This window comes from Xyrauchen texanus, chromosome 21, assembly GCF_025860055.1.
Source record: "Xyrauchen texanus isolate HMW12.3.18 chromosome 21, RBS_HiC_50CHRs, whole genome shotgun sequence".
NCBI classification, from domain to species: Eukaryota; Metazoa; Chordata; class Actinopteri; order Cypriniformes; family Catostomidae; genus Xyrauchen; species Xyrauchen texanus.
This window is the reverse complement of record NC_068296.1, coordinates 10,183,910-10,196,988: the sequence shown is the minus strand read 5'-3', so window position 1 is coordinate 10,196,988 and position 13,079 is coordinate 10,183,910. Positions and strand designations below refer to the sequence as shown.

Below are 13,079 nucleotides of genomic sequence, written 5' to 3'. Positions count from 1 at the left end.
GTAATGAGATGCCATTTTTCACCTCTCAAATGGCATCTCATCTTTGGATGAGACCATCAGACAAGGTGTTTTCTCACCCAAACTGTGAGAAACTGTTTTTTTTTTTTTTTTTTTTTTTTATTCTGTGGTGTCCAGAGACAGTAAAATAAAAAAAGTAAAAGTCTCATTAAAAAGTTAAATTCCTGAAAAAAGTAATGTTGACTAGTGCAGAATAATCTTTTATTGTTATTTCTTGAAAAATAAAATTACAAAATAAGCAGTGAAACAATTGTGTTTTAAAATATTCTGAATGCTCTTGTCCACCAAATAAAAATCATTGGGTGTAACCAACATGAAGGTTTATGTTGATCATAAAAATCATAAAACAGAGCAAATACATTTTAGACCCTCAAGGTCTAAATGTGAAGTGTGAAGTTTTTAAAAACATCTGATTTTTATTTTGACATTTTTATGAAAATGTATTAATATTTGTTATTACGAATTTCATATTTATAAAACAAATAATAATAATAAAATTACCTTGACAAATGTGTTTGTAAACTTTTTGGAAATTAATGATTACATTACTCGTATGTATACAAGGTGCAAATAAAGTATTATAATACTTTTTACTTGATGGTTCACCACATGACAATTTTAAAGTTTACATTTATTTTGTTGCAAATGCTAATGGTTTTAAAAACAATTATGAAATCAAATTGGAAACAAAGATTACATTTCTGAGAACTTGACACAAGTGTTTTAAACTAGATTTTTAAAAGATTTCTAATTTTAACACCTTGGACAACAATATTTGTCAATGACCCATAAGTACTAGCACCAACCCACCCACCCCAAAAAATAAATAAAACTAAAATAAAAAAAAACTATTTTGACTACACCATCCCCCTTCAAAGTTTTTTGTAACTAATTGTTTTTACAAATCGACCACTGCTTATAAGCTGCACATTCACGCAGTGTAATGAGCATCTATAAACAATGTATTTTTAACATTACTATTCTTTTGTTTTTACCTAATAATTGTATTGTTAGGGGAAAAAAATCAAATGTGAAGAGGCTATTAGGCAAGGGTAAGAAGTAAGCGAACAAAGGCCTAATAAATACCTTATAATTCTAAACAAGTCTGTATCTAGTCCCTTATATGCAGAGCAGTAGCAAGGTAATATGGGCCCCATGACTATATATTGCTCTGGGCCACTTTCCTATTAAATAAAATACAGATTAGAATTTGTTGTGGGGCCCCCTGTAACTTTGGTCCTCTAGAATCATTACCACCTTTCAACCCACTAGCTGTGGCCCTGCTTCCATTTCCAATTGTATGTCATACTGTCTAGTTTCTGATCCATAAAATAGTGTTACCAAAAACTTTGAAAATATTTTAAAGAAAAAGTTAATCGAGTTCATCGAGGTTCCTAAAAAAGCAAGCTCTCCATTTCTAGCAGCTACTTTTTATATTTGATAGTCCACTTTTTGTCATACTAATTAGCAGTAAGGATTAATAAAAACAATTGTCCTTGATCATTATGATTAGCAATGTGTTGCGATCCAAGTCCACAGAGGATTAGTCATAGCCTAATTGGACACATTTGTGATTGTGACCAGGGTTGTAGCTGACACTTGTGGTTGTGGTTTGGGGAAGTAGGGAGTATCATAGGTTAACAAGTGCACTGAGCAGAAAAAGTTTAGAGGTCAGTCAATTACCATACAGAATGGACAATAATACATATCTTATTGACGAAGAGAGAGACAACATGTACTGAGAACAGGGGAGGAGAGAGAGAGACCATTCATCTCCGCTCAGCATTCAAAGGCACGCAAAGACCCGACATCTCTCTGCAGCCTTGAAGCAAGACTGCTGTAATACACAGAGACAAGATAAACTTCTCAGCCTACAATATCTCCCAGTGTACTGAGTAATATACAGAGAACTAACACAGAATACACCCACAACCATCCACATACAAATAAACCAGCATACAACAGCAGAGAAAGATGGAATGAGATGCAATGTAGTGTCCAGGCAAGCCTGCTAGGCTTCAAAGATGAAGAGCCCAATGTATTTGCAAGACTTCATAGTACATATTTTGCAGTTGTTGATTTAATAATGGCTTGTTGGGGTAGCAGACGCTGGATTCCGGCAGGGAGAATTTGTAGAAATCAATCTGCGGACTCATGTTTAGCTTTTATCAAGCCATTCATCACATTCTACTGGAGGCAGGAAAGAGGTATGACTGATTTGTTTACTAATCCATAGAATTCATTGCATTGAAGACATCCTGCTGTATTCTAGCAAGTAATTATTTCCTCCCTTTGTGTTTAATTTAACATTTATCTAGAAAATGTCATGTTTTCTAGGCATCAGCACTTATTTCAAACACATGCACATTGCGCACACACATTTATGAATCAAAATAAAGACTTGTCATTGACACCGACTGTTTTCAAATAAAGCTAATTACTACAGACTAACCCTAACACTTGAAATTGGAAAAAAAAGTATTTTGTACATGCTATGCTGAGTGGGTGATACTAGTACTGACCAGTGCGAACCCCCATCAGATATTTTTTGCATCAATTCAAACTTGTTCACCTTTACCTCTTGTGATATTGTCCCACAGAAACCAGGAAGTAATTGCGTTCACATTAACAATGGTGAGCATGTTTCTGAGGTTTTACATTTTTACTCTTAAATTACATTTATACTCTACTGACTATTAGGTTTGGGTGTGGGATTTGGTTAGGGACTAGGTTTTGAAAAATATGCTGTCCTGTTGACTGTATAACATAATTTACAACTAAAAATACAACTTGCTTTTTGCATCATCCTGTGGACATTGCACCTCAACAACACTTTCAGCTTTAGACACTGGGGCAGTGGTTCAAATTCTAATAAGCATGACTGATTCCAGCCACCAAACTTTTTACCCCCTGACGCCAAATTCCCAATGTGAATTTACAATTTTTTTTGTAAGTGGTGGGCAACCTCAAAATAAAGTTTTGCAGAGTTCAGCAAGACTACAAATAGGACTCCAATTATACAGAACTGCCAGCAAGAAACTTGTCTTATCTCCACTGAGACAACTCAATGCAATATTGATAGCTGATATGTCAAACCATTGTATTTGTGAGCATGCATGCTTGCATGCGTATGCAACATGCGCCATGTGGAGACAGAAAAGTAAATGGATGAGTTGCACAAGCTCGAGTCGACAGGAAAGAAAAACATCCCACATATTTTTTTAATATATCAATTGTTTCTCTTTGACAGCAATGATATAATTTGAGAATAGGCTTTTGATTTACATCTCACTGGATTTTTCTCCTAAGAAAAAAATATCAGATAGCTCACATCTTCCCTAGAGTTTAAGAAAAGATTTAAAAATAATATTAACTGTGCTCAGATTTGCCAAGATAGCAAAGTCTGTAAAAAAAGTCACAGATTTCAATATGAACTTATATATTTTCCATATCTGCCAAGATGCTATCCACATTCATTTTATAACTCCATACATTTATTGTGTCAACAGTCTCATTTGAATCATTTTCATTCCCCATATTACATATTAGGGTGGAGTTGATACTTAAATTAAACATAACTGAGAACTCAGTTATGTCTCCTGACCTCTGAAAGAGCAACCTCTGAGCAGTATAATTTCCTCTAGGAGAAAATTACGTGGTGCTCTCATAGAACAGGCTCATCACTTGTTAAATTCAGTTCATAAGCCTCCCGTCCAATAATACACATATCAGACTGTTTTCCCCGGTGTTTAAATGTTACAAAAACCCACTGAGAATGCTGCCATAATTGTCCGGCTCACCAAGTGAGCATGCTACTGATACCCATTGATCACTTTTTGTCCCCCTGTGGTACAGTACTAACGTACAAGGAGAAGCAAAGTCCTTATACAACATATTCTGTAGGCGGTGCTTTTTGTACTCTATTCTCCCCTTCGTTGTCTTTATATCTATGACACCTTCCTTTAAGAGACATCTTGTGGGTTACTGCTGACAGGATTCATGGACCACTCATGTCTAATGGGTTCAGTGCTCAACTCCAAATGCTTTTTTATATTTCTGTTTGCAAAATATAGAGCATTGAGGGGCTGGAGAGAGGCCCTCAGAGGACTTCAGCATTGAGTCTTAATCACCCATGAGTGATTGAGAGTTATTCATTGAATGAAGTTCCTCAAATAAGGTTATGTAACATTTAACAATTTTTTTTATGCAGCTAATATTTTAAGACATATGTCTTTATGAGGAATGAGCTTGAAATGGTATGTTGTTGTGGAAACATTGGAAATTACCTCTCTCTTCATACCCCTATCTTTGTCATTGCAGGAGTGGATGCGGTATTCTCGCAGCAGCCTCAGGACTTAGTGGTAGTGGCTGGTCAACCCGTCACACTACCTTGCTCCATCCCTGGTTACCATGGCATAGTGCTGTGGATCAAAGACGGCCTCGCTCTGGGTGTCGGAAGAGACCTTTCAGGTAACACACAACATTGTCATGAACACATTCAGTTTTTGATACACTGGCTACCTTGTGATACTTCCTAGCAACCCCTACTGAAAAGTCTGGTATATGTGCACTCAAAACACTTAAACGCTGATAAAGATCAGTTTACTTAAAATAATTGAAAACATACAGTAAGAAATCCACATTTGTATGAGACTTGAACATCTCACTGGAACACCTCACTGGTGTCCAGTGAGGTGTTCCACAGCCTACTTCAAGACCTCCACCATCATCCCCGTCCCCCAAAAAACCACAGGACTTAAGGACTTCAGACCAGTCACCCTGTGGTAATGAAGTCAATTGAGTGCCTTGTGATGTTCCACCTCAAAGCCATCACTGATTCTCTCCTGGACCCACTTCAATTTGCCTACAGAGCTAACAGGTCAGTAGATGATGCAGTTAACATGGCCCTCCGCTTCATCTTCCAGCACCTGGACTCCTCAGGAACGTACGCCAGGCAGTTGTTTGTGGATTTTAGCTCCGCCTTCAACACCATCATCCTGGCTCTGATGCAGGACAAGCTATCCTAGCTGATTGTGCCTGACTCCACATGCAAGTGGATCACAGACTTCCTGACTGATAGGAGGCAGCATGTGAGGCTAGGAAAACCTGTCTATGACTCCCAGACCTTGCACTTGTTCCCCTCAATGTTGTGTTCTTTCCCCTCTACTTTTCTCCCTGTATCCTAACAGCTGCACCTCCAGTAACCAGTCTGTCAAGCTCCTGAAGTTTGAGGATGATATCACCATCACTGGGCTCATCTCTGATGGTGATGTGTCCACCTACAGGTGGGAGATTGATAATCTGGTGACCTGGTGCTTTCAGAACAACTTGGAGCTCAATGATGTGAAGACAGTGGAGATGGTTGTAGATTTCAGAAAGAACCCAGGCCTACCCACCCCCATCATCCTGTGTAACTCTCCAGTTCACACTGTGGAATCCTTCCTCTTCCTGGGAACCATCATCTCCCAGGACCCCAAGTGAGAGCTGAACATTAGATCTCTAATTAAAAAAGCACTAGAGGATGCAGTTCCTGCAGCAGATGAAGTTCAGCCTGCCAAAGGCAATGATGGTGCACTTCTCCACCTCCATCATTGAGTCCATCCTCACCTCCTCCATAACCATCTGGTATGCTGCTGCCCCTCCAAGGTCAAAGGCAGACTGCAGTATGAAATTTGTTCTGCTGAGAATGTGATTGGCTGCAACATGCCAATTCTCCAGGACCTGTATGACCTTGAGGTGGGCAGAAAAGAGTGTGGCTGACCCCTCCCACCCAGGACACAATCTCTTTGAGACACTACCCTCCGGCAGGAGGCTACGGTCCATTAGGACCAAAACCTCGTGCCACAAAAACAGTTTCTTCCAGTCTGCAGCTGGCCTCATAAACAAGGCCTAGGAGCCCCCTGATACTGTCTCTGATCCCACCTCCATAGAAACTAAACGTTACATTAACATAGTTTCTACACCTTTCTTGCGTCAATGTTAAGAACATTTATCTGGTCTATTGCATGTTTTATTATACTTAAACTGTGAACAGTGAACAGTTGCACATTATATGGTTCATTTTCTGCACATTCCAGCATAACTGCACATATTTTGCACAACTGTACAGCTCCTTTATTAAAACCAGTCAGTTTACTTTTTATTTATATATTGTATCTTAAATATAGTTTATTATTTATATGACTATGTTTATTGTTATTGAATGCATCAAACACCAAAGCAAATTCCTTGTATGTGAAAACATACTTGGCAATAAAGTCAGTTCTGATTCTGAATTCATCGGATTATGCTTCTGAAATGTAAAACATAAACAGGCATGCACACAACACTTGTGCATATTGGATAAGCCAGTAAGAACTTCGGAGAAGGTGTTTACATGCAAAATCGGCATAATAGGCAAAAATCGATGTGTGCCTGTTGTTGTTTGCTTACACCATTTATGTTCTACCCAAATAAAGTAAAACCATTTAAGCCATTTTCATGATCTTACACATTGTTGGCTTATTAAGAATATTTGGTGTAAGAATATGACTATTTTGTCTTGTAATCCTGTAAAAATATCTAAATATCCTTAAAATTATGCTTTAAAAGTTTTCTGAGGTTATTCTGAGGTGCTATTCTGCTCACTACAGTTGTACAGAGTGGTTAACCAGTCTCGCCATTCTCCGTTGACCTCTCTCAACAACAAGGCATTTCCATCCGCAGAACTTCCGCTATCTGAATGTTTTTTTGTTTTTGTAACCATTCTGAGTAAACTCTACTAACGGCTGTGTGTGATAATCCCAGAAGATAAGCAGTGAACATTAACTGACGGTCCTGACCCATATCTGCATGATTTTATGCAGTATACTAGGCATCTTAACTAGCTTAACCAGCTTCACGAGAAAAATCATGCTGGTCAATCACAAAGCCTGCTGTGTAAAATATGGCTTTGCTAGTCCACCAGCTAGAACAGCACCAAACAGCACTAACTAGCATAAACCAGTATAAACAGCCAGTGATGCAAAAAACATCTATTTAATGTATGTAATGTATAGGGGCTCCACTCATAGGGGGCATAACACGGTTCACTTTGATATTGCATACACCCCTATAAAATTATAGTTGTGGCACTGAAACCAAGACCACCATGGGAATTCATGCTGGTCTAAGATGGTCTTTTCAGCAGGGAAATTGTTACATTTAATATTTAAATATAAATGATTTACCAGAATAACCATGTGAAAGGCAAAAGTGTCCACAGCTTCAGCAAATTTGATTACATTTTACACTTCAGCTAGCCTAGTCTTTATCAGACTCTCAAACAATACAATTGTTTTTAAACAAGGCTTATGATAATTAAGGTTGACATAACTTTAAAACACAAGTTTAAGCTAGAGGGTGTAATTGCTATATAAAAACCATCCAATTGGAGTCAGGCATAGAAGGACAAGAGGACAAGAGCATCTAAAATGTTAAAGTACTTTTATCTGTTAATAGGATTTGAAGTGTGTGACTCTTCCCCATTAGCAAAGTGCTGCTTGTTTTGCCAAGTTGATTGCTTAATTTGCACTAACAATCATTGGATTCCCATACCATTTGCCAACAGACCTCTGAAGAATTTAATCTTATTCATATTAATGATGGTCTCATACAGTTGGTCCCCCTTTATGACATTTACAGTGGATTTCATGAATTACAATATATGAAATCCTTCCATGTTGGACAGAACCGATGTAAGCATTATTTTTAAGGAAAAGTACAGATCAAATAAATGTCTAGATACTGGCATGATTCCCTTGACTCTGCCTGTGATGATGGGTCTCTTAAAGGGAAAATCAATGTTTCACTCAATTTTTCCATCACAGTTACACCTCTACTTTGAGCCCAGGGATGCTTTCAGTGCAAAGCATGATATAATGCCCAGTTGGCCTCTTTAAAGTTGCTGGGCTGATCCTTAAAATTAAATATCTATTCCACTGGAGATCGCAGGTATATTTGCCTCTGACCTTCAGTTGCGACTCTGTGCCATGTTTGGCACTGATAGTGGCCTTTAATTAAACTCCAGTAGGCAACTGAACCCTGATAAATCCATCTCATTCCAAAGTTTGTCATTATCAGGCTCTTGGGAATCAGGTCCTGGCAGTGTAAACACTAAGAAAGGAGCTTTAAAAGTGGTCAGACAGCTAGAGAGGGAGAAGTGGAGGTGGGATGGAGGGTTTGGGAAGGCGAGAAGAGGTTCTACGCTTCTGGGACTTGCGATTATGAGGAGAGAGACAGAGAGCGGCACTTAACGGCACATCAGCTGCAGTTTAACATTTACACCTGCGAGACGTGAGCCGACCCAATCCAAACCGAGCCAGCACCATCCAGCTCTTTATGTGGATCAATGGTGGGCGCTCAGAGGGCCATGAAGCATTTCAATGAAGTCCTGTGCTCTCACTCACTCTCTTTTTTTATGGCATGTGGAGATGATGAGAGCCAGTGCTTCAGACAAAAGACCACTTTAAAACCAAGCTTTGGGTACAAGGGTGGAATGCACACTGCACAGCACTGACATGAATGACACTTTACAGAATAAAACTCTGCACAGCTGCTCCTTTTATCAGTCTTGTCTCCGTCAACAAGTAATGCTGCGGCTAATAAAGAAAATTGACGCATCTACGACTGTGCACTCCAAGCTAGCAGCTGCACACATAAAAAAAGAGGAGAGTACAACAGCTTATACAAACGCAACACATATTCATACAGTAGAAGAGGTTTGTCTCAATGGCTCATTCAGTACTGTTTCTGTTCACAAGAGCATTGATTAAAATGAGATCTCAAACAATATGTTTAATAAATTGGCAGACAAAAGAGGCTGACTCTTATCAGTCCCTGCATTCTTCGCGGAGGTCCTTTCACTTGCGGTTTTAATTAAAGGCATCAGCTCTATGCTGCTGCAAACACACAAATAAAAGATATGCATATGCATCATGTGTATTGCTGGTGCAAGAGTAAATGTGAATATCTAAACAGAATGGAAGTGGGAGACAAGACAGTAAAAGGCAACAAGCATGGACACAAGAAGCAGAGCAGCATGCTGATTTCAGTTTTGACACGTTGTTTTATTTATACTCTTGGCATATCAGTAACATTAGCTTGCAGATTTGTGCCGCTCACTTAAAAGTCAGTGTTTTGTGGGACACCAAAAAATAAATATATATAATTGTTGGTACAAACATACATTATATATATATATATAAATAACTGGTCAAATGTTTTGAAATACATACTCATTCTTTATTATATATATATATAATTTTTTAATAATAGTAGTCAAATGTATGGAATTTGTTTAGTGACAACATAATTATCATAGTTCCATTTATGTTATTTAAAGTTGTTACCCTTTGCCTATAATGACATGTACTCTTGACATTTTCTCAACCAACTTCTTGACGAATCACACTGGGATGCTTTTTAAACAGAATTGAAGGAATTCCCATCTATGTTGGGCACTTATTGGCTGCTTTTCTTTATGATTTGGCCATCAAATTCAAAAGCTTTTTTTTTATAAAATTAAAATAAAATAAATGAATATGGTGGTACAATTATATTTTTGTCTACAAAACTAATTTCAAACATTTAAGCATACACCTTCAGAACAAAATATTTTTAATATCATGAGAAATTTTCAAAGTTTTGTCCAGTAGTGTATATAGAAGCTTGGTAACACTTCACAATATGTTTGTATTCATCAACTTTGGTTAATTCAATGATTAACATTTTGTAACAGTGAACAATACATTTATTGCATTTAGTTGTTAATGTGGTTAATCTTGGTTAATTTTAAAGTAATATTTCACCCAAAAATTTAATAATAATTTATTCACCTTCATGCCATCCCTCTGGACTTCTTTCTACCTGCTGAACACAAACAAAGATTTTAAGAAGAATATATCAGCTCTGTAGGTCCATAAAATGGTGGTCAGAATTTTGAATGGTACAAAAAGAACATAAAGGCACTTTAAAAGTAATCCATATGACTCCAGTGGTTAAATCTGTATCTTAAGAAGCAATATGACAGGTTTTGTGAGAAAAAATTGAAATTGTGTGAGATCAACAAGTTAAGCTCATGCTAGAATACTCACTATTTCAAAAGTATAGCCATAAGATCTAAACAATATGCATGTTTTATGCATGCAACAATATGATTTTAGTGTGATAAAACCACTTATCTCTTCTGTGTTAAATTAAAGCCAATTTTACAACATCGAGTAAAGCCCGACTGAATCATGCAAGTTTCGGTCTGCGCTGTACCGGAGCTTTGGTGCATGTTGGTATACGCTGCGGCAGTTCACGCGAAAGCACAATTCATTCGCTGAGCACAGATTTGCGAGAAGGTTACGGGAGGCATATTTAGTGCTTATAAGGCGCAGAACGTGGGATGAATAAAATTTAATTTGATTCTGCTGTGGACAATCACCAAAATGACTATTAAAAGATACGGAGTTACCCGCCACTGCCGATTTCTACCCGCATTTCACAGGTGTGCAGGTGTTAATGTCAAGCCCTGCTGATACTGTAGAAAGACTGGTATTGTTATTATCTACTGGGTTGTCACTACTGGGTTTTGAAGTACCAATAATTTTGCCAAATATGCCAAAGTTTTGGTTTCTTGATCCATGGTATCCAGAATCAGACATAATGGAAGAGATCTGTAGTCGTGTATGTAATTAACACATATTCCCTCAACTATTTCCTCAGCTCGAGGCATCAGGGAGATACACTTACTCATCCTCTTGGCCATTAATCTCTGTGTCACATCTCTATTCACGGCCTTTTCCCCCTTCCATCGATCCAACATAAAGACTAATCCCTTCCTGTCCTGATGGATTCATTAACTCTAATGGGGCTGTTTTATATTGTTTGCTTTGGTTGATGTGGGTTGTCTTTGGGCTTCATTGTGATCAATGACTGAGTTATTTCATTCTCTGACATCCTCTGCTGTGCATTGCTTGGGCATTTTGCAGTGAAGCATGCATAATTTATATAATGAGATATTAATCAAAGAGATATCTAGAGAAGAGATGAAATGTTTATCACACTGAACATCCGGATACAAGGAACAGTCATTGGCTTTATAAGTCATTATATTTGTATTCTTGAGCCCAGTTCAGATAATGATATAGATGCGTGGATGTAATCTTTGGATCACAGTTAATCATTGTTTGTATTTGGACTGAAGTAGCAAAATATAGTCAGTCTTTGTGCAAAGACGACACCACTTTAATAAAGTATCACTGCAGGCTGTAAATTCCTTCTGATATGAAACTCATGTAGACCTCAGTTTATTTTTTCTAGGGACTCTTTTGTCTATGGAACTTTCTTGGTAGTTCTGCAGCCTAATATTATTGGTTCAGCATGTGTGCCGTAGTTAAATTGTAACTCATGATTTGTTGTGGCCTTGGTCATCCCAATTAATTTAGTATGCATGAGTTCTTCCGAGACACGTATTCTCATGAGCTTTGCTAGGTCAAAGCAGTACATTATAATATTTTGCATATTACCTTGACTTCATAGTACTAGGTAAGAAGCCAGTGCATATATTCTGTCTATATCTGAGAAATAAGACCTCATGATTTGCAGCTAGGCATTTAGTGGCAATAGATGCTACAACTGAACAATCAATCTCTCATCAGGAATTAACACAGTATCGAACCAAGTCAATAGCTATTACAATGACTCAGTCTGCTTCACTTGCTTTGACTGACTGTCGCCGTAAACAGTAGCTAATTGATTTTGCTATGTTCACATTAAATGCCTTAAATTCTATTCTGACGGATCCCAATGGAGATTTTTATTGCATAGAGTTTGCTCTTTCATGACAAACTGCTTCTTCTCACTCAAACAAATAAGGACATTTCTAACACCACTGCTCCAAGTATCACGGAAACCTGGCTGAATTAAGCCATCCCGGACAGCACGTCATCTGCCGTGCTTCCAGCTGTTCAGAGTGGATTGCGTTGCGGAATAATTGTGGTATATGAGAGGCAGTGGAACATGCTTTTACATCAACGAAAGTTGGTGTACAGATGTAACAGCGTTGAAGAAGGTGTGCTGTCCTAATTTAGAAGCACTCTTCAACAACTATAAGCCTTCTACTAACCACAGGACATTTCCTCGTTCATTCTTGTGAGTGTTTATATCCCGCCACAAGCATGCATGAACTCAGCATTGCAACAGCTGGCTGATCACATCACAGACATGAAGCAACAACACCCAGACTCACTTATTATTATTATGGGAGATTTTAATAATGCTAACCAAAATACAAACCAAAATACAAACAACACATCACATGCCCCACCAGAGACTGAAATATACTAGACCACTGCTACACCACTGCAAAGGATACATATCACTCTGTCCCACGTGCAGCTTTAGGACTCTCTGATGAATGTCTGGTTTAACTTCTTTTTTTTTTTTTTCTCTCTTTTTATTATTTCTTTCACACATTCAACATAAAATAAATAAGAACAGTAATTGACAGGACAATAAAAAAATAAATAAAATAATTATTATTGTTTTAACTTCTTCTGACCTACAAGCAGAAACTTAAATCAGCTAAGCCTGTAGTAGGGACTGTAAAGAGCTGGAGTAATGTAGCAGAGCTGGAACTACAAGACTGCTTTAAATGCACTGATGGGAGTGTTTTTGAAGATGCAGACACCAATCCGTATGAGCTCACAGATACTGTGACATCATACATTAGTTTCTGTGAGGATATGTGCATTCCTACTAGGACATTTTTATTATTCAATAACGATAAACCATGGTTTACAGGAAAACTCAGACAGCTTCATCATGCCAAAGAGGTTGCTTACAGAAGTGGGGATAAAATATTGTTCAGCCAGGCCAGGAACACACTAAGGAAATTAGAGTGGCTAAAATGCTACTCTGAAAAGCTGAAAAAATAAAACAATCCAGCATCTGTGTGGAAAGGCACGAAAAGCATCATCAAGTACAAGACACCTCCCCCTCGCTCTTAGAGAGTCAACTAATGGCTGATGAACTGAATATGTTTTACTGCAGGATTG

General features: G+C 37.9%; 1 protein-coding gene across 1 annotated transcript in view; it reads left to right on the top strand.

The window, feature by feature from the left end:
* Nucleotides 1–13,079, top strand: part of LOC127661993 (kin of IRRE-like protein 3) — a 245,909-nt gene that overhangs the window by 147,620 nt on the left and 85,210 nt on the right. Inside the window, exon 2 of the mRNA XM_052153000.1 lies at nucleotides 4,339–4,488. Within this exon, the coding sequence (XP_052008960.1) occupies nucleotides 4,339–4,488 (150 nt within the window). The remainder of the gene's footprint in view (nucleotides 1–4,338; nucleotides 4,489–13,079) is intronic.